Source organism: Lepisosteus platostomus, chromosome 3, assembly GCF_059453375.1.
Source record: "Lepisosteus platostomus isolate fLepPlt1 chromosome 3, fLepPlt1.hap1, whole genome shotgun sequence".
NCBI classification, from domain to species: Eukaryota; Metazoa; Chordata; class Actinopteri; order Semionotiformes; family Lepisosteidae; genus Lepisosteus; species Lepisosteus platostomus.
The window spans coordinates 55,010,576-55,034,298 of NC_142613.1; the positions used below are offsets into that span (position 1 = coordinate 55,010,576).

Consider the following 23,723-nt stretch of genomic DNA (forward strand, 5'->3'; position numbering starts at 1 on the left):
TACAACCTATCCCACACATTCAATTAGCAAAAATAAGTAGCCAATTAATATGAAAGAAAAATAAAAAAAAATCATGATTGCATTAGTGTTGAAACCCTCTGAGTTATTATTTAGTTGAATGACCTCAGTCTGTGTGCAAATAATAGTGGTTCACATGATTTCAGAATAAATACACCTGGCTCTGTTAGGTCCCTCAGGCAGTCAGTGAATTTCAACCAAAGATTCAGCTATGAAGACTAAAAAGCTTTCAAAACAAATTAGGGGTGAAGTTGTATAAAGGCACCAATCTGGATTAACTCTCAATTTCTCTTTGATCATAGTAAAGTCAAATATCAAGAACTGGAAGGCACCTAGACAACTGCATAGATCAGGATAGCCTCCTAACCAGCCAAAGATGTAACTGGTCAGGGATGGCACTGTGACGCCAACAGTGACTTTGAAAGAGCTACAGCGTTCAGTGGCTGAGATGGGAGAAAAAGTCCATGGGTCAAGAATATCCTGGTCACTCCACAAAGAGGATTGTATGGAACTGGGAAAAAAACAAAGCACCTAAGTAAAACTGCAAACATGTGGCAAAAGGTGCTGCGGTCAGACACCATAGAATTAGAACTTCATTAATTAGAATCAACCAGTCATCTCCATTCTTCTGTCAATCATGTTATTATGTTATAATTATGCTTCCCATCAATAGGAACATATTGTAGATGGAGCAAAGGACTAGCAAAGTTTAGAGGAAAACCTAAACTGTAAAACTAAACTGTTGCAGCTGTAAATGCTGCCAAAGGTACATCCATCAAATATTGAGTTTACAGCCTTAAATACTTATGCCAATTTGTTCCCTACATGTTTTGCTTATATTTACCTTAATTTACCTTAGGAGATCTTCAATTTGAGCATTCTGATTTTGACTAAAATATTTAAACTGAATAAAATGTATGTGCATCATTTATAATTTTACAAAATGGGACACCTTGGAAATACACATATATACTTGCAATTAACTGTATAATACAGAAAAAGAAAAAAAGAAAGGTTTGATCATTATCTGCTTCAGAAGAGTTGCAATTTTCAGTTCAAGGAAATGCCTTCTGTTCCCCAGTTGTTTTCCACACAATTTTAAGAGCATGCCTGGATGAAAGGCAATATAGGCATTGCCATCTGTATACCTCAAATAAACAGTTGATTGCAAAAACAATTTGTTAGCTTTTGTCTTTCAAATAAACATTACCAAGCGCTGTGGCTTTAGATGCACAGTATGTTGATGGCAAAAAACAATTCAGAAATAGATGGAATTAGTTTGATTCATTCAATCGAAGCACCATTTAATGCGCTGTCCTTGACTGTGACACAGTGATTTCCCTGGTTGAACTTTCACAGCAAAATGATTTTCAAATGAGCAGTGAGGATTTGGGATTGATTTGCTGTGCTGTGTGTTCTGAGAGAGAGCAGATCCCACCCAAAAGCTCATGTGACAGGCAGTGGCTGCCTGCCTGCCTGAATGTGGGAGCTTTTACGGGAGCCAAGGATTATCCTGCCTCCCATCTGCCATTGGCTGTGGCACCCTGGCCACCCGGAATGGAAACAAGAGGGTGAAGGACCATGCCCGATTAATAGAGTTGCGAAACATTTCCCTGCAGTTTCCTCGACCCCACTCCCCTCCGCCCAGATTTCGGGCCGTTACGGACGTTTTCCTAAACAGGTCTCAGACTTGACCCTTTTGTCTCAGATTTCAGAACGAGCACCAGTGCCAGACAGTAGACACAGAAAGAACCACATGTACAGTACCATGTGCAGAACGTGACAGGGCAATGCCATTTGTGAGAGTGAGGAAAACAATGTTGAGTTTAAATTCAAATTTCAAATAACATTTTAAGGCTTTTAGTTTTTTATTTTTAAAAACAAGGATTTTGTGGAACACATTTAAACATACATACACCCACCGAATAATGTAATGCTGTCTCTTGGGGCAACGGTAACGGACAGCAGGACAGTGACTATGCGCCACCCAGAATGCTGGGGAGATGCAATTAGCATGTAAGGTAATGGAGGTGGGGTTCAGGGTACAAGCACCTGCGTGCATGAACTGTCAGTATCTATTATTTCAAAAATACTCTTCATGTCTGATCCTGTTCTTACTGTATGTGCATTACCTGTGTTTCACTGTATATCCTCACTTTTGTTTTGAGGGTTATCCCCTGTTCAGTATCTGTATCTTGCTTTGTCTGTGAATTGTCTTTAGATAGCACCAAGCAGATACAACTAACCTTCCAGAATACTTGAATCAAGTAACAAGCATTTAATGTATTGTGCAATACGCTTTACTAAAAAAAATCATACGTTGAAATTGCTATGAAATTGATGTTATCAGATTGTGTGGTCTCCATTATAAAAAGGCCCAAGATCTCAAAACAGAGATCATATGCATTTACAGGGGGTAATGTACAGTAACTGGTCGTCTAAACTAAGGATAGAATACATCATGCAATGATACTGAAAATTAGTGACAGTGATTAATTCCAATAAAAAATAGCTTAGATCTTCCAAAATACAGGGATATACAAATATACAGCAGTAACACACGTATTGCTAAAAGATGCAATAGTACTTATAAGAAAAGGGGATTTTTTATTTGGCAGATTTCATGTGCTGAAAAGTACATTTTAATGCCACTAATCAGAATATATTTCTGAAAACTTTGAAAATTTAAAATCCTCAAAAAAGCACCGACAGCTGGGATCAATTAACTGTCATCTACTATACCAAACAGGCTAGATGGGCCGATTGGCCTCCTCTCATTTGTAACCTTTCTTATGTACTTCTGAAACAAGGTGAACAGCACAAGGTTACAACTCTCAGAAATCTCTTGCAATTGGCTTGAATTCAGATACCGGTGCAGTCTTGCTGTATGGAAAAAGAATACACCCTGTGAAAAGGTTTCAGTAGGAAAATGAAAGATGAAAGAAGAAAATTGGTATAAATTCTATCTGTACATCCTTTCTTTGTCAAATAAAGTTAAAAAAGAAAGGGTTTTAGTAACTGTGGAGGGAGGAGTCCGCTTGTGATATTTAGTGAACATGGCTTGCAAAATATTAAATGGCACCAAGGTAGCGGAGAGCAACAACTGTGTATATTTAGGTCAACTGACTTGATCACCCGCCCACCATCCTTTTTCAGAAAGGCTCTAATTCCTGGTGAGAGTCCTGGCAAAACAGAGCCAATCCCGAAAGCACAGGACACAAGGCAGGACTACACCCTGGGCAGGACACTTGTCCACCACTGGACACACATTCAAGAACACAGGGATAATTTAGATATACTGTATAGGTTAAGCTGGACAGCATGTCTCTGGGAAGTACGAGGAAACCAGAGGAATCGCATCCCAGTCTGGAATCGAACGCGAGAACCAGAACCCAGAGGCACAACCCCAACATTGTTTTTCACATGAGCAAGTCAGTGTGAAACGGCAAATACCCATAGTAGACAGAGACCTTCAGGACGTATGGAATATTAAGTATGCTACTGAAAGGCTAAAACCCCAGACAAAACATGTTGCTCACAGTAACAGAAGGATGTGAAGCCTAGAACCTGAAGACAAAAAATATGTAAAAACTACAGATGCCCATAGAAAACGAGATTTCCCCTCTTCCAAACAAAAACAAAGAACTTTCCTTTTCAAAATATTGTACAGGAAGGGCTGCAAATCTCTTCGAAGCTGCCAAAGCTCTTTCTTCATCCTAACCAACTCCTATTTTAAAAACAAGGCATTTTTCCTTAAAGTAGTATTAAAAACTGCCCGCAGTAAACAAAAACAATTGGAGAATTAACTATACCATGGAGATATAATAATGATTTACTAATCAAAGGAGCTCAAGAGAACACAAACACTCACTTGACAGAAAACTATTCAAACAATAAACCGCTTATGATTGGATAGTCATTGCTGGACCATTCCAAGACTGCCAGGTTCTGCTGCCTCTGGTCATTATCGAAGTCAGCAGGTCCTGTAAGTGTTTGCCAGAACCCCAGCTGACCAGTTATGTGAACCGACTCGCAATTCAAATGACAAAGATCAGGCTACGAATAGCAAACTATTTCAATTTGCTATTTATGGGATGTAAAGGACACCGTCCAACAATATAAAAAATAGGATGTGATCTACATTCAGAAATGGAGTTTACAGTATACTATACCAAACTAGCAATATACATTTAAAGCTATACCTATATGTATAAAAGATGTATTCAATGGTCGACAATAATAGAACGTTTAGGATGGGGAAACGTATATAAGAAGCAGACAATTCTTTGCCAGGCAATAAAGGAAATAAAACGAATTAAGAGGATGCAAGTATGAATATTTCACAAGCCTCAAGAGAGGTGATTCTGAAACTATATAATGCTCTGGTTTTGTTTTTTTTCCAATTCTGGTCCTGTGGAGCCAGCAGGATAAATTTTCTAAAGTTCTGAAAAAGTTTCAATTATTAAAGCAGGTGGTTTGTTCCATGAAGAAAATATACTGTAGTTTCTGAACACCCTTTCACTCTCAAGGACCACAGGTTCTTTGGTTAAAATACCTGTTTTATTGAGTTATAGGTGTTCCTATCCATTTTCTATCCACAACTTCCAATCTGGGGTCACGGGGTAGCTGGAGTTCATCCCAGAAAGCAATGGGATCACTTTCAAGCAACTCCAGATGGGATGCCAGTCCATCACAGGGCAGACACACAGACACAAACACAACTAAATGTACCAGTATGTTTTTGGACTGTGGAAGGAAACTGGAGCCCTTAAGTAGGCAATTTAGTGTACCCTATAAGACTGACTAATTTGGATAAATAGAAGGACCAGGGCTAGTTTGTGTCACTTGGTGTAGTTCTGAATACTGTACCACCATAACGACATAGAAGCTGCAAAATATATACCACTTTGGGATCCTCTGGGATAAAAAGTACTTTACAAATGAAAAAAGTTGCTATTGTTATTAAAAACCAAGAGAAGTGGCTTGTACATATTAACTCAAAATATACCCACCATCTTCAATGCTAGAGTGAGAACAATAGTCAAGTCTAAAATAATTAAGGAGCTGGTGTTAGTTAACTGGGAAGGGTACCAATTAAAGTATACAAAGTATGAGCCAACTAAATTATTACTGTGTAACTATTTGAAGACATTTGATTAAAAATACCTGGCATATTTTCACACAGAAACAAAGACTGAACAGATGAATTGGGGATGATTAAAAACTTTTCTAATCATTTATTGAAGCCATTTTTTCCCCACAAGGAGCAAAACATGTACAAAGGAAAAAGCATGCATCCATCATCTCTCCTCCAATTTTGCCAAAAGTTTTTCCCGCTTTGCGTAAACACCTCCTTACCCCTTTCTGCTTTGAAACGTACAACAGAAAACAACATAAAGGCATCAAAAAATCCACATGGCACATTAACACACACAAAGGCTGAATACACATGGAGAAAGTGCAAAATAATAAAAGATCCCTTACCATACAACAATCTTAAATAAAGCCAGTCTTGTATCGATCCACAAAATGAAAATATGGCATTACTAAAATGCTGAAAAGATTGTCTAAGGAGATTTTCAAAACCTATAAATATTTAAGGAAGGATTTTTAAAAATATACTTCATGATCAAAATTCAAGCAATATTAGTGTTCGGTTAGCTTTACACTAAGACATCAAGAACAAACAGGAAAAGAAGATAAAAAGTTCCTAAACGTTATCGCAGCTTTCCTTCCCTGTCACACTGCTTTAATAAATCAAACTCCTCCTCCCTCAGTTCCTACACTGCTGGAGTTTAAAGATTAGAGGATATCCCTGGATGTCCCTAGTCTCTAAAAAGGTATTGCAAGGTTAGAACAACAAGCTGGTTCAGACTGTGTACGCTCCGCTGCTGGCATTTCAGGCTGGCATGTAGGGAGGTGGGGGCTCCTTCTCGGGCATCTTCACTGCCATTTCATATGTGGGCAGAACGTACTGCAAAGACAGCCAGAAGCAGAACCATCCGTCACACAATGTTGAAACATAATACAGAAGCATTGTGTTAAAACCAGTCATATTGTGTTGCTCATTTGTAGTTTTGCTCTACTTTTCTAATTTCCACTGGTCATTATATCACTCTGCTCACAGGAGTAAGCAGGATTTTGTTTAGTTTCAGGCACCCATCTGCCTTCCTTTGCTGTGAAAACCTCAGTTATTTAGTTGAGAACTCACAAGAAATAAATATGTAAATGCATAAAGTGCAAGCATACTGGAAAAAGCTTGCAGATTAGTTATGGGCTAGCAAGATGTAATACTAATCTCCATTAAAGTGCTTTGATTACTATGAATATTCATGAACTGCAGAGAATTTGGTTTCTCCAATACATTAACTTAATCAATTGTAGATCACTGTCCTTTTCAGCTTTCTAAGATAGTCAAGGCTAAATGTTAATTTTTAAAACAAATCTGTCAAATAGGACCTGCATTTATTCTGTATGGCAATCTGCTGATATACTACACCCTACATAGTTTAAATGTATTTTGGAAAACATAGCCTTAGGTGTCAGTTGTTTTGAAAGCAGGAGGTTGGGTGTCAGCAACTGGTTTCACTGTACCTGAGGGGGAGCTTCAAATGCAGGGTAAACCGCAATCTCTGGCAAGTTCCTGTTGTTGATGTACTTGTAGCAGTTCCACACGCAGTTAATCAGGTATGCCTGGAAGACAAGAGCATTACACAGTGAACTAGAACTATATCGGTCTAGCAGTGTCGAACAGTGAACTACACGTGGGAATTTTAAAGATGTTTCTCTAAAATGTACTACCGTAGGCCAAGAACACCGTTTTGCTATAAATGCCTAAAATCTAGATACTCACTGAGCCTAATAGCTCATAAAGATGGAAAAGCTGGGGAAAAAAATTGTAGACCTATGTCATACTGTTGTCACAGCATTATTTTGTCAGTCTATTGTGGACCTAATGCACAGCTTGTACTGTAGATGAAAATGACAAAACAGTCTCTGAAATTCTGCAGAACGGTTCAGGAACAGCTCAACTTACTCTCAGTTGTGGATGAAAATGTAGCAGCATTATTCAGGATATCAGCTGTTTTAACCTCCTATGGGAGTCACATTTTTAGAATGGAAGCATCTTTTAATCTGATACTAGTATGTATAACCTAGCCTAATCTAACTTTTTGTTGAAAATTAATTTATTCTACCAATGCTTTCCTCTGGGGAAAGGAAAACCTACTGCTGCTATTACTAGAGGTACTGGACAAACCACTGTTTTGTCAAATAAGATGGCAGAAGTTAAGTCAGTACTTAAGGGGGTAAGGGGGCGCTATAGCCTAACATAACAGCTGAAGGTGCCTTTTTGGTATTCTAAGAGCAGCATACAGTTCTACCAATTTCATACTCAAGAGCGTAAAAATATCTACAACAGAATACTCCTTACAACACTTAAAGAACAAAAAAAAATATTTATAAAGACACTGAAGTCAGGAGTGGCAGTAAATGCACAAAGATAAAAGAAAAAAAAAGCATTATGATATCAAGACTAGGACATCACTAGGCACACCCACAGAGTTTAAAGTCTTGGTACATGCATATTGCTAGTGTACCACAGACACAAACAACAACTCAACTGGAAGCCTCCAATTACTATAACATCAGCGAAACTGATTTTGAATGCCAACCAAACTAAAGAGACAGTCACCCATCATTTACCTTTAAGATGATGAGAAAGGCAAAGAAGATCAGGACGATGAGCAGAAGGCAGCTGGAGTCCAGGGACAGCAGGTTGTCTTTGTAGGGGAAGTCAGGCTGAATGAAAGACAGCAAGAATAAGCAGTATATTTCAAAGGGACATTTGTGACATTTCAGTTGCAGACCAATGTCCACATAGTCTACAACACTGGGAGCATTGGGTCAACACAGACATACAGGTATTTATCACAATTCGGTTGGAAACCACAAATAATGGCACAAGAATAACACGGAATGATGGAGTTTACAGAATGATTGAGGCCCTTTTTGGACCTACACTTCAACAACTAAGGCAAAAACCTACCAGCTGGTCCAGGTAATCTTTGATCCGGGGAAGGTATGTAAGGGAACTGATGGCCACAAGACAGCTCAGGGCAAAGTCAAACAACTGGTAGCAGAAGAAAGGAATTAACCATCCATCCCGATGCTGTGCAAAAGAAAAAAAATGCATGTTAAAGACTAGGGATAGCACCGCTTTTTAATTTGGATTTCAAAGATCATCCTAACTGTTGTACCCCATCAACCCAAAGGCATTTATCACATGGGAACAAAGCCAGGTCTGGAATACAGTGGGGTCTAATCGCATACAGCTGCAAGAAAGAAAAAGCCTTCACAGTTCAATCAAAAATCCTTCCATCAGTAGGCCGAATCTTTAAAAGGCAGCTAAGATATGCAAAGTTGCGTACAGCTACACAAACTGCCTTAACAGCCTTCACCAGCAGGAGCCTGTTTCTCTTCATCCAAACTGAGCTGGCTTTGAAGAAATTGAACAGTAGGACAGTTCTTCAGTCGGCACACAGTAAGTGTAATGTTAAATTAAAACCCAGGCATGTAGAGTGTTCACACTACCCCCATATCTGCCCAGGAACATAAATGCAACACTGAGACCCAAAGCACAGGGTATTACACAACCCCTTTGACACATTCAGAGCCACAGACTTAGGCCACTGCACAGCTGACAATACCAATCAGCACCTTAGTAGCTATTTACACATTAGGAATTAATGTTGTGATATTTTAGCATATGTGCAATATTACGCCCAATCTCCACAGACACACAGAGCTCATTAGTATATTTTTAGGACACGTAAAAAAAACTTAACCTTACAGTATCTCAATCAAGAAAAATAAACTCTTTAAATGATGACATAGGAGATAACAGCACACCATGTGGTTATGTGGTCAAACGCTTCCTCAGTGTACAGAAGCTGTAGATAACCGCAGCTGCATTTAAAGTCTATAATAACTAGCACTGTTAAAAACATGACAGGAGTTTGACCCCCCAAAAATGTTTGAGTGATGGCACAATGACATGTTAGTAAGGCAGAAGTACAAAATAGTAGTTAGGGTTTGGGAACAGGTATTCTGGAGTAAGGTACTTTGCTCTGATTACTCCAAACCCAGCTGTGCCAGATGTGCAAAATGGATTTTGTATTGAATATATTTAGCTTTTGATAAATGCATCACTTAAATTAATAATGATAATTAAGCAGCAATGGCAATAACCACACTTACTGTAAGTAAGTCATAAGATATCAAGTTAGGAAAGATAATTATCAGGCCAGCAAAGCATTTGCCTTATGTTTGTATGATTTATATATGCACAAGTTATTTTTCAAGTACGGTGTCCAAACCAATGTGACGCATTTGGTGTAGTCTAGAACAGGTAGGGTCAATCACACTGCTTATCATGGACACAAAGGGGCAGTCTGAATTTAATCAGGCCTAGGCAGTATCATTTGCAGTGCAGAGAAGCAAGAAGGCAGTCAGACAGCATTACAGCAATGAGGTGATCTGGTCAACGTGTTGGGCTTTAATCTGAAAATCTTCTGTCCCCTGAAGATGAAAAACTAATATACTATTTATGTAATAAGGAATTTGTCATCAGTGGGTGCGGAATTCATTACACTACCATGTGCTTAAGAGCAAACTATTGATGCATGTTTAAAACATCTGATAATATGACTAATTATATCACAATATGATCCATTACACATAGTATATAGTTTTTAATTATGCTTTCAAGATAATTAAGGGCTTCCTTTTCGCCCTGTTGGTTGCCGAATATAAGGTTCATTTCAAATGCATGTCGATATCCAAGTCACTAATATACAGCTATTAACAGTGCACAACTAAATATTTGTTTATGCAAAACTGAGAACCATGCAAAAAGAAATAGAGTTGGAGATTTATACACTATAATGAATCGACCTGAAATCAAAACAAACATAAAATCTGTGTTGAAAGGCAAGCTGCAGACACAGGAACTGAGGATATGACACAGGTTAGACGGAAAGCGGCTTGCAGACAGATGTCTGTATCGGGATGCTTGGTACTTACAGTAACGGCCCCGTAGACCATCATGGCACTGATTGTGAACATCAGCAGGGAAATGGCAAACCCCACACAGGCATTCTCTAAACACACAGAGGGGAAATATTACATCCTGAAACTGGGAGAGGGGAAGATGCAGAACACTAGACGCAGTTATCCGCTCTCAAAAAAAGCCCCTAACTTTTTACTAGCCAACTTCATGTATGGTAAATTTAAAGCTAAAAGCCTTATGCAGATAGCACATTTAGCTTTCTTCTCAAATCACAGCTAGTTATTGCTCATGACAATACAGAACTTCTTTGTTCAAACAAAACTCTCCACACAACTGCTAAAAAAAAAAAAAATCAATGCAATTTTGACTGTCAATATAGACCGAACAACAGATATCCAAACACTGGCTCAAATAATGAAAATAGGTCAAACTGATCGACGGAGAACCCACCTACACACTCATGGTGCAAAATGTTTTTGCATTTTTGAATTATAAGGATCTCTAAACACAGATATGGATTTGAGCACGTCAGTGGCTTTTTACTAAATGTTTACCATTGTTGCCGTCTCCTACGTTGACCCTAAGTCAGGCAACACTGCTTTGGAAATTGAACTTCCTTGCCTCCCTTTTTTGTGCTTAAGGCAGTGTTTCCTAATCCTGGTCCAGGATGACTCCTGTTTCTCCTGGTTTTCATTACAGCTGAACTTTGTTAGTTCAGCTCATCAAACCCTGAAAACGCTTCAAGTCCTAAACCATAGCGGGTTTCAGCTCTCCTCTCACTTACTGTAGGTTTATTGTTTCCATGAAAGGCTGAATTGAAGCAATGGGCCCATGCAGCACACAGAAAGTCTATTATGTGAGTGTTTAACAGGGTCATTCTAACCACTGTCTCTGTTATTGTTAATGGATAATTAAGAAGGAGAATTGTGAGAAAGTACTGTAAGTGGGGAACAACAATCTTAAAATATGTTGAATGGGGAGCTGCGTCAATGTGATTTAGCTGTAAAAATACATGTACAGGTTAATTCCACATGGAACATAGAAATGAGAAACAATGTTTCAGCTGTTGAACCTTTTTCAAGTGCGTGAAGAGCTCCATTTCAACATTTTAAAACACACTAAAACAGCGTTTAGCTCACAATACTGTATGTCTAGGAAATAACAGATAAAGCCGACGGCTTGTGATAAGTCTCCAATTACAAAAAAAAGCTAAAAATCAATCGGTTGGTTCGATTAAAGGTTCATTAAGTTGAACTGATTAAGAGCTCAGTAGGAAAAACGCAAACCAGTTTAATCCCCAATTTAATCTGCATTATGTATAAATAATTTATATACCGTATATTTTTGTGACGCACAATTACCATAGGCACTAAAGGCTACATAATGTAGTTAAAGGTTACTACTTGCAAATGAAGATTATTTGACATGGAATCGCATGTAATCCCCATTTTCTCCATTACTCCGTTTTCAATTTTGCAGGTGCATGACTTTTATCTTCTTAACATGTAAACTAGGAATTGGGCAAAAGACCTTTCCTGTGACTTTTAGTTCATGCTGTATCAGCCTTTCTACACCACCTCTAGCCATTTCGAATGATCTTTACAAATTTAACACTCAGGGGACCTTGTAGTTTCCTGCTAAAGCAGTAAACATCAGAAAGGAAAAGGCAGATGCATAAAACCTTATTTAAATCTCTATCCAGCATTGATTTGTATTTTCAAAAATTGTGTTCTGTTGGCCCCGTCACGTCCAGTTTGACAGGGTCTTTGTCTAATTAAATTGCAAATGGAAAGAATTCTACAATAATTAGATTAGAAATCCTAGAAATACCTCTGAGAGGCACTGCTCACATCAGCAAGACGTATCTAAATCCAAAATCACTACTGCATTATTGAGGACTGCAGAAAAGCACTCTGGATGGAAAGTCGTTGTTAGTTAGCATTTGCCAGGCGTGTCTAGCCCGAGACAACTGCGGTTCAGACCTTAATGGCCCAATTAAGTCCATAATGAGCCAACTTGGATCACTAGCAACTTCCACATCTACAGGTGTTGGGGCTTTAAAGCATAAGTGCACAACTCCAGTGCTGCAGGCTTTCTAGATCTCTTAAAAAATGCTCAAAAACTTTGAAAATAATTAAACTAGTCCAGTATGAACCATTAAACCACTGCTAGTTTAATTGGACTGGTTTAATGCTTTTTAAAGCTTTTGAGCATTTTTAAAGATATGATCAATTTGATAAATTAAATCCTTAAGTGTAGAAGTGGAAAGAAAATCCACAGAGGTCCAGGACTGGAATCACTATTTTTAAAGCAAAAAAACACAGAACACACCAGTTCTGCTCCTGCTTATTTTCTCCCCAAAATTAGGTAATAGGTTTAAAGTTCTTTTTTCCCCCCATTACAAATAAAAAGAAAAACCTGAATGAAAGGAAAAAAAAAAAGAGATGTCTACTGCAAAATTATCAAGGGCTTTACTACTGGCTTCTAATAAAGTCTAGGCATTCATCCACTTTCACAGTCCACCATGATTCTCATGTGTCAGGGCAGTGAGCACTTTTAGGCTTTGTCCATTCTGACCTTCATCCCCTGGATTATATGACAAGAACAGACCATATGAATCTCTGGGGGTGTCTGCCTGTCTGTCTCGCTACTATGCTTATACATGGAACAACAGAAAGTCAAAAAGGTTTTGTGTGGAACCCAAATCTTATGTCATGACAATAACAACCTCCACTGACGCCATGTTGTTAATCCTGTCTCCAGTTAATTCAAATCTTCTTCACCCACTAGATCACGAGCTTCCTGGCAGTGCACAGTACCTGGAAGCACTGTCAAATGGTAGTTTGCAAGCCAAGGATTTTAAGAATTTCATTCAGATTGCATCAAGCGTGTCAGTCCCTGGTAAGGCAAATGCACAGAAGCTGCAGCAATCTATCAGACATCTGTGCAGTGCTACACTATAACTGCAAGTATTGCAAGACTGAGGACTGGAACTCGTCTTTCACTATTTCTTTCAAGAAAAAGTTGAGTGAGATAACTGATCTCAAACAACTACTTACTACCAAACAGGTAACAAACAAAGGGAAGGCTAAATAGGCCAAAAACATTTCTTATGTCCTGGGTGAAGAGAAAATCGAGACTTGTCATGTACCGTATAAAACAATGACATTCTGCATTGCTATGCAGATTTAGACCATTACATTGTGCTCTGTTTACTTAAGCTATAACAGGAAAGAAAAGACAAACATTTTTAAAAAACGAATATTGATGATTTTCTATTCACAAATTAATAAAAAAATCTCCTAATTTGAGGTAAATTACTTTGTCAGACAAAGACTACTGCTCAGCTTGATAACGACATCGGGGGACGCTTCACTGCGAGACTTCTAAGCTGAAATGAAACATGCATTAGAGCTGCACTCGACCACACGCAATTAACCCACCTATTTCACACTGGAGAGTCAGAGGTGAACCACACTCATTCCAAAGCAACCTCTCACAGTGACCAAAGCAGTAAGTGAGTGAAATGCAATGCATGCGTTCACATCCAATGTCTAGATCACAACTGTGAGTGACCACTCACATACTTCCATATCACACACGGTTATCAACATTGCTCTAGCCAGAGTAACACACAGGAAAGTTCACACTTAAGCCAAAAGCTCATCACACAGGAATTTACACCTTAGAGTCTGTGTAGCGTTATGCAGACTTGATTCCCCACTCTAGATTGGACACTAGTTTATTGCAGGCTTACCCACAGCAATGCTGGCACCCACTTATACACCAGAGTGGAGTAGAGAAAGTGCTCCAGTGAACAACAACAGGACTTGTGTAATGGGGACTTGAACCCACAGCCTTCAAGACTTGAATCCTAGCCACTACTCTAAGCCATTCCCATACAGTAACACAAGCATCAAATTATAAATAAAACTCAAGCAGCAAGTCTAGAAAAACCTGAGGGTGAATCAATTATGTCGAAGTATATTATTATGAGAATGTTCTCAAGTACTAATAACATTTACTGTAGTCTAGTACGAAATGATCATTAAGCGCACATATAAAAACTTTTTTTTTTAAAAACTATTTTCTGACAGGTCTTAGAAGTGAGTTTCCTCACCTAACCTGCATTTTTAACTGACTGTGATAATTAAAAACTAATTGAAATGTGCAGCTTTTTAATTAGTGGGTTTGCTTGTACACTAGAATAGAGAAGTTTAATTTTTGTTTTAGTAGCCATCAGAGTAGCTGAGGGGAATTATTATTAGTTTGGAGAAGTCTTATGCCTTTATTAAGAAATCTTTCACGTAAGAATTCCTTTTAGAAATCAAGCTAGAAAGCCTCCTGAACTTTTAAAAACAGCCATCTTTAATTAAACGTCTTAATTGTGAAGACACAACTAAGTGTCACGCTACCAAATGCAGGGATCTTCCATACCTACACCTTGGTAAAAACTGAATCAATCAGTCTAATTGGACGGTTGGAGTAATCATTGAACAACCAAAACTTAAACAGAGCATTCTGCCTCTTAACAAATGTATTTTGCCACACCGCTTACTCACTTAACTGTCAAATCATATCAATGGAAAATGGCTTTAACTGCCTACATTTTTAGGCATTTTTTTGGAATATTCAATTTCACTCAAACTGGATCACAATTATGCACCTAAACCTAATAACAAGTACACTAGCATGAAATTAAAAAACACCAACTGCTTTCAGACTCCTTCTAGTTGGTTTATTTGCATCTCTGGATTAGCAGAAACTCTCAAGGAGCCAGATTTAACTGGAAAATACCAGCAAAGAAAGACTTTTGTTTCCTAATACTCAGATGAATGTTGCCTCAATCCTTACTGGTAAACAGCAGTGCAATGTTTCTGTTATTTATAAATAAGGATATAGAAGCAAAATCAGCAAACATGGGCCTAGGAAATATATGAGAGATATTCAAGGTGAAATGCAAACCAAGTCAAACACGGAGAAAGCTTTTCTAAAGTGGTCACACATGTAGCATTAGTTATTCTAGCATCATCCAGATTATACAACAAAATAGTTCCAAAAATGCCCCCTTTTATTAGTAAGACAATCTCTTGAGAACTTTGGATCTGGTCACACATAATTCATATTTTGACATTTCAGTGGAAACATACGGCGTTCTGTATTTTCTATTTCAATGACAAATTTGTAAGGGCTCATGATAAAATACTGAGCAGTTGGTTACCGTGTCTGTAATGGATCAGGTCAAATGAAGAGCAGATTAGTCTGACAGATTTCTCAGAGAGCACTGGTGTAAAGTTGAAGTGTTACTTTATTAACTGAAAATAAACAGTAATGTTAAAACATTACTTTAAATGATAATCAACAGATAACTCCTCTGTGACCACTACCATGATTTATCGCAAAAGATCATGGGAATATGGAACACGACACCCAGCCATGTTCTTAAAACTGATATCCTGGCCTCTTTCAAGAAACAGCTGGATGAGCTTTTCCAATCCGGAGAGTTTTATTCAAAACATTTTTTATTGCGAGTATGGAACAAGCTGCCCAACCATGTTGTTGAAACTGGCTTCATTCAACAAACAGCTGGATGGGTTTGTTATATCAAACAGCTACAAACTACAAAACAAGCATCTGATCATCTGTGGCATTTCTTATGTTCTATGATTTTTGTGGAAACGGGTAAAAAGTCATGTGTTTAGTACTGTGTGGCACAATATGCTTAAACAGACAGTACAATTGTCATATAATGGCATTAACTTAATGCTATGAAGTACAATTTGTTCCTGGAGCACTACAAAAATCCAAGGTATGCCAAAGCTTAGAGTACTGATGTACTTAATGGAGGACTTGGTTAACATCAGACAGCAGTCTGAAGTCAACAGAAATTGCCTTCACTGCCAAATGCAGTTTAACCACAAAATGTTAAGTCATCAAACTGAGCCCCCCCACCCCCCACCTCCTTACCTTAATTACTTCTAGATATCATTCTGTTGCTACTGATCATACCAAAACAAGGGTTAAAAATATTTCAGAAGGACCACTGAGTGACTGCCACCCAAAAAAAACTAAACATTCTACACATGTCTATTTTTTTAGCATTCTCCATGCAGTAGTATCATGCCTCATTAGTCAACTGGGAAATCAAAACAAAAAAGGTTCTACTAACCAAAGAGAGATTTGCTTAAACTGCAGCTCTTTCCCCCCCAGTAAGATTTCTTCAATGAAAATTCTAAGCCCATACCGCAGCTGTGTGCTTTGCAGTTCTGCAATTTTAAATCTTGTACTTTACCTGCCATTCTATCTGAGGCAAAGTAATGCTCAATGACTTCATACTGCAGGTCTACAGTGGGAACGTTGTCAGGATGAGTCACAGCAACCGTCAGTAAAATTCCCATCAACAGGTTTACCACCTGAAAAGAAACAGAAATTCATGAAGAGCGTGAATCATACAGTAGACACATACACAGCATAATGAGACGCTGAAACAACTCAGTCCTGACTGAATACTTCTTGTGTCATCAGAGAAATATTGCTCTGATAGCCTCTCGAATTTCACTGGACAAGGCTGAATGCTAAATTCTCCAGTGCGTATAGAAAATACTGTAAAGGGGCTAGAATGGTTTTAAAAAAAAACATCTAATTCCATAATTCAAATACACAGGCATGTGTCAAATACTAAAAAAAGACTAACCTTAGCTACAAAAATCTTTAATATGCATCCTAGATAAGGCTAAAAAATACATTTCAGTCTGACACTGAAACAAGATTAGTCCGAAAAACTCCAACCAGCTACCTAATGCATCTCTCTTATGGAAACAGTAAAACTATATACAAACTACTGTGTGTATTAAACAGTACTAACAACTCATCATTTTTGGCAGTGGGTTAGGCATAAGATATGAATTTAGTCATTTTTAATGAATTAAGACTCGTCATTCAGAATGAATGAAGTTGAAATTAATTGAAATTTCTTTTCAAGGAATCCATACAGTTTACAATCTATTTCTTGATTGGTTGTATGGGTCAAGGCAAAAACTACACAGGAAGTAGCATGTGTGAAATTTAATGCATTATGCAATGCAGTCTGACTTAACTGAACATAAAAAAGCATAGGTGGAAAAGTAAGAAAATATAGTTGGAGGAGGGCCTACACACTATTATCAGCCAAGTAAAAATCACCACAAATACATTTTAGACAGCATTATTAATAGAAGACTGAAAGATGGACCTCTCTATTGTCTTTTTTGCAAGATCTCTGGAGCCTTTTCACTATCACAACTGCTCAAGTGTATCTCAAGAGTGTCAGTTATTTTGCAACTGAAGTTAAAATTCAGCTTCCTGAGGCATGAAACTTGGATTGCTCATTCACAGTGCAAGAAATCCAACTATCTGCTGTAGCATTATTATCATTTCTGGTTCAAACCACTCAGGAAAATACTGAATCAGCAAATATGGAGCACAGCTGTGTCTGCATCAGCTGTAGTTCACAATCTAACTTCACATATACTGTGCTGACTTGGCAACTTAGTCTAGAGTTGTATTCAGTACGAATTAGTATTGCACAAGCTTTTTAAAGTTCCTTTCACACATTTCACAGCATCCACTGAATGAGTACACCAGTTTGAAGTTACCGAATGAAGTACCCATGATTGTGACAAATGTTTAATGCTTCATACAAGCTTTACATGAATGATATCAAGACTGAATGACGAGCTTGTTAGATGGTAATTCCAATACAAAATCAATGAGAACTCATGATTCATAATTCAGGATTCCATAAATGCATCTGTAACAAAAACATTTTTAATGATGCTTGCTTTGGTGTCTAGTGCTGTACAGATCGATATGATCGGTTCATTTCCACTCATTCCCACAGTAACCAGACCATTATTTTCCCTAGTAGAACATTCAGTGACTCTCTGCCTCTGCCTTTATCTCCCATGACTGTAAATGAGAGTTTGTTCTCTACAGATTGGTAAAATTAAGGAATTTTAAAAATTCAAATGGAGTAACAATTATAAAGATATGTATTGTACTAGAGAAGATTTTTTTCATACAAACACCTACTATCCTAACATTCTGGTTTTCTTAATGCATACCTTATCAAACAATTACGATTTCCTCGCTCATAATAACATCTGAATTAGTTTTTGGTCGAGAACAAATTCTCACTTACAATGAAGACCTGTAGATGCATTTATACAGCTGTGTATTATACTGGAGCACACCGAATGAAGTACCTTGATCAAGGTACAACAGCACTGTCTCACTTGCAATTAGATTTGGACTCCCCAGTCTGTAGACCATGATCACTTCTCCACATTGAGATCTATATCTTTAGCTACATTCCGAATTAAGAAAAGACAAGGCCAAACTTTGTGTCAAAGAAACAGGCAAAGTGTGAGTCAGAGAGGTAGTACATTCAGTGGCATACGTCAAAACATTGATTATACAAGAGGATGCAGCCTGAAAAACCACTGTCGCTGCAGTAAACAAAGATCTGTTTCCAAGCTGACAAAAAGCATGGAACTGTTGCATAACTGGGCTCATAACAGTATGCAAACGACCTTGACAGTAAAATAGCACAACTTTAGAGTATGACATGCTAGAAGGGACAAGACCAGACTCCTGGCAAAGCAACTCCAGCCCAAAAAATACAGACGTACAAGGGCAATTCTAAAATATATATATATTTCCCAATGTCATGCTACATTTTTGTCTCATGTACTGATAAAATAAAATTTGCAATAGTCTTTAATAATAATTAATGTTGATTTATACTTAAAACATTACTGTTTGCAACTGATGATCACATCTGTAAATGCAGAAGTGTGTTTTTATAAGGTCTCCATTACATATTAATAAGAAATTAAGAAAAAGTTCATTTCAAATGTAAATGTACACTGTTCTAAAACTTAAAGTTTCTGTTCATAATATTTTAGGTAAAACCATACTGATTAAAGGACAGGGGCTGCAACAGTCTTTTCAAACGTAAACGAAATGGGGAATGAATCAGTATTTTGATAATGTAGTCATACAAAATGTAGTAATACCTATGATATTGACATATCAAAATATCGAAGTAACAATGACATCACACATGAAGTATTTTAAAATGTTTGTATTGGAAGAATAGAATTCAATTCTGCCGTGACTCAAATATTATGCTCTTGCGGAAAAAAAAAACTCAAACAACCCTTGTATTCTACTACTGTATTGGACTGCAAATCACACTGTTTATCCCATCAGAGGTCCGGAGAGGCCCAACATTTCTAATGCTGCAGTAGCACTGTATCCTTTAAGAGTGTAGTGTACAGGCAGGTCTGCTTTACACTCCTTGTACTTTGAGAGCAGTTCGGCCGATTTTTCAACGCTAAATTCAACCCGGGTTCTTAACTCTGATCCTGCAAATTCACCATTTAAATTGCCAATACTCCCTCAAGATACACTTGCTTGATTCATCGGTAGGTTTTAAATCTTAAAAAACTCTCCAGGACCAGAGTTTGAGACCCCCTAAACTTTAGAAGTTCTGAGTCTCTTTGGTCTAATATACTGTATGGACAAAAAAAAAGGTTATTAGTGGAAATAGCGGACCTGAATTCGAAACGCAGGCCGAATTTTAAGTAATTTTCAAGAAGAGTTTCCATTACGGAAATGAAAATAACTTTGAAGTCGAGTGTTAAAGGCGTCTGAGTCGCCAAGTTACGGAAGAGGCAGTTTCACCAGATCCGTTAATATTAGCAACGCCACGCAAAACCTCACTGATCTCTGACTCTCCCAACATATACACAGCTGAATCTAAGATAATGGTAAAATCGGGTTAATCGTCATGTAAATCGTCAACAGAAATCTCGGAATCTTCTCAAAATATTTTGTGGGTGGTAAATTCACGCCATCTTAGCGTCTTTAAAATAAATGTAAGCCATTTAAAAAAAAATCGCATTTCGATTTTTTAAGTGAACCAACCAACATTTACTTTTACAATGTATGGGCGCAGTAATGTCACGGAGCCGAAGAGCAGACCATGTTTTGGGTTAAAAAAATGCAGATTAAGGTAAGACGACAACATCCCACCACCGATATATGAATTCACCGTCGTTTTCTAAAACTGAACGTAGCCGGGAAAGTTCTGCCATTACAGAACCTCGAAAAAGGACAAATCGGTGAAACCAAAATGGTCCTGATCTAGTTCGGTAGCAAAGCATGAGTTTAATTTAAAGAGACTGCAGGGGGGGAGAGACTAAACAAACACGGGTCTTGCGAATCTAGATGGATACAGCAGGCTACAAAAACAAGCATTTTATATCACTCGTTTATTTAAAAAACACGCAGGAGAGACGTTATTATTCACACGTCCCGCATTACCCTGCAATACTGTAATCATCGGTATTCACTGTATTTTGCTCATGCGCTGTCTCGGGGAAGGGAAAATGGCAAGGAAAAAGCCACACAGATGATCATCAGAGGCAGCAGCAGAAAAGCCAGTATCAGCTTTCACCTACCATGTACCACGTCCCCAGGATAATGGTTCCGGTTCTGACATGGCAGCAGCCGCAGCACCGCGTACTGTAAAACCTGTCCCGACTCGGTTTGAAATTCACATTATCCTCCATTTTCGGGAGAAACATTACGGAAAAGCCTTATCAGGAGGTAAAACCCACACTGCCTGTCTCAACCCCAGCGGCTGAAATAAAAGCCTCCGCACGCAGGCGATGACGTATGAAAACCAAAACAAACCCCGGTACGTCCTTAGATTTGATAGCCAGCAAGAGTGGCCAATGGCTACTAAGGGTGCCCCAGCAGGCCAGGCCAGGCTGGCTCACTGGAGACTGACGGCCATAGAGACGAGCGTGGGCTGACAAAGGCTGAGCCTGAGCTGGTCAGTTCGGCCGGACTTCGGCGAGACGGCGTCTTGCGCCACCGATTGTCAGCCGGTAGTGTGACGTAGCCCTTAGCCAGGACCGACCGGGAACTTTCTCGCCACTACTTCATCACCGTGTCATCAAGTTTTCCTTTTCCACAAACCACTTTGTCATCCCTGTCATTTTCTTACGCCTTTTGCCTTGCTTGATTTTCACTGTCACGTGGGGTAGGCTTGTTCTGTATTAAACGAGCCTTGAACTATCGACACGTATGCAATTGTATTATTAGTTACATTATTTGAAATGGGGTTTATATGTATGTTTTTGAATGCAGGGAGCATGTAGTCACTAGAAAACACGTGATTCTAGGCACTTTCAGCATTTGGCCTAAATCAGTTAGTCCTCAGTCATGGTTCTGCAGTGCCTTTGCTAACTGCTACCATTAACTGGTCTTCTTGCTGGTTTATAAGTTTTTCTGCTCTAAGTCCACGGTTTTGAAAAATAATTAAATTACATAACTTTCAACAATATTAGAATGACAAATATTATGCAGTCTCTCTACAAATTGAGGCCCCAACTAGCTCTGTTGGTAGAGCGTGAGACTCAAAATCTCAGGGTAGTGGGTTCATGTCCCATGTTGGGTGCCAGGTCCTCCTTGTTGGAGGTTGGGCTAACAACCCCATCCTGTAAAAAAAACTGTCACGGTAACACCAACAGGATGTTGCTGCCCCTACATGCTCGAAGACATAACGGGCAAAAACCCACCCATCTCTACAAATTGTCAGTTTGAATTTGCCCCTTTACCTTTAACTCAACAGCTCTTGTATTCAATTGATGATGAGCAAACAGAAGGGAATAGCACTGTATCAAGCACCTAGCAATGTGTTTAGTGCTGATTCAATTTCTGGGGTGATGCCTGCATGGCATGGAGCCTGTATGTTCTCCCAGTGTTCACATTTCCTCTAGGTGCCATTTTCCTTTCACAGTCTAAAGACATACTGGTCGGTTAATTGGCTTCTGTAAAACTGACCCATGTGCGAGTGTGTGCTTGTGTCCGTCTGGGTCTTGTGATGGACTGGTTTACCTGTCCTGCAACCATTGCTCTCCAGGATAGGCTCCGGCTCCCCCTCTACCATGAATGCACAATACAGTATACTTCTAGGAGAGGAGAACTATGGTAACAAGCTATGTCAGATTCCCAAGTTACCACATTCAAATATACAAAAGGAAACAACTGCTTTCAGTACAAATTTTATTTGAACACGATGAGTCTTGACATACAGTATTTACAGAGTGCCAACACCAGATTATAAATTACACACAAAAGAAAACATGCAGCACCGGATACCATGCACATAAAATATTTAAGAAAATATCCCCTCTTTGTTGTTCATGCTAGATTCTTGTCTAAGATTTTTAAGAAGGAACTAAACCCTTTACATTACTATACCTTGGACAACAGTGACTCACAAGCACCATGTTTGATCCCACAAGTAGAAACCTATTTCACTGAACCCTTGAGGCAATAGGAAAGGGTTTAGATTGACAGGGATGGCACTACTTCAAACAGAGAGGTACTGTAATAACCCTAATATGCATTATACATCTTAAGATACGTTAAAAAGCCTTTGATCATGCTTTGTGTTGAGCAACGGGATAATTGCATTGTGCTACATGGATTAAACAACATTTTGATTTATAATGAAGACTTGAATGTATAGAGAATCATTAAGAAAACACCAACATGGTTTTGACTAGACTATTTTCTCAGGGTGACGGCAAGTCTAACTGAAAATATATACATGTTCTTGTAAAATGCTCTTTTTTTCTACATTTAGAGCTGGAGGGTTTCCCAGCACATTTACCTGATTTTGTTTAACCTAATGTAACTTGTAGAACCATAGAAAGTTATGGATGTGTGCGGGTAAAATAATGCATTGGTACTACAAATTAATGTCAGGTGCCGTTACCAATATAACATTACAAAGTGAGAGAAAGTGGTCCATGCTGTTGTGCTAGACGTTATTAGAAAAAACGAACGCACGAACCTTTAATGCCACTGAGGAAATTAAGCCTCAACTGAGAATTTTTACAGATTTCAGCTTTTCCCACCTTTCCCCCAGATACACTCTCTCACCTGTGAATCCATTCCCACTCATTCTGTCCTCTGTTCTCCAGTGCTTTATATCTCAGCTCCCCTCCTCTCTCTCCCATTCACCCGGAGAAGGAGCAGGAGCTAAAACATTGTTTTGTCTTTCTAGTTTATAGGGCGGTATTAACTTTTACTTCTTCCTTGGTAGCCACAGCTCCTTACTCTAAACTAACTGTGGAAACTTTTGAGTCTTGCTCAACAGGAGCATAATTGCTTTCTTTAATGTGATAGTAATCCCCAATATCTTTCCACACAGTTACCACTCCCTGTGCATGTGACCTTATTACAGGATAGAGCCTGGCACTGATTAAACATGACTGTATGTCAGAATTAAGCCCCTGTAAGCAGCAATCAACACACCAGCACTGACACCACCAGACCAAGTCAAACTGCACTTGCATGCTTTAAGACTCTAAATCCCTTCTACAATTGCATGTAAATTTCAGCAAATAATTATCTAGCCAACTTACACACTGTGCAAGTCTTTTTAAGGCATCCCAAGGAAGTATGTAGATGCATAATACAAAACACTATCTCAATATTATAAGGGGAGAAGTGTCATAATGCACTCTCATTTTTTTCCTTCCAAATTTTCAAACAGAACGGTTGGTGAGCCTGT

General features: G+C 38.5%; 1 protein-coding gene across 1 annotated transcript; it reads right to left on the reverse strand.

Annotated features, from left to right (window-relative positions):
* Window positions 1-5,240: 5,240 nt before the first annotated feature.
* laptm4a (lysosomal protein transmembrane 4 alpha) lies at window positions 5,241-21,041 on the reverse strand. The gene is made up of 7 exons (XM_088626115.1): window positions 20,593-21,041; window positions 16,380-16,500; window positions 10,102-10,178; window positions 8,066-8,188; window positions 7,723-7,818; window positions 6,613-6,711; window positions 5,241-5,992 (listed from the first exon to the last, which is right to left on the reverse strand). The coding sequence occupies exons 1-7, from the start codon at window positions 20,716-20,718 to the stop codon at window positions 5,918-5,920; spliced, it is 717 nt and encodes a 238-aa protein (XP_088482241.1). The 5' UTR covers window positions 20,719-21,041; the 3' UTR covers window positions 5,241-5,917.
* Window positions 21,042-23,723: the final 2,682 nt, after the last annotated feature.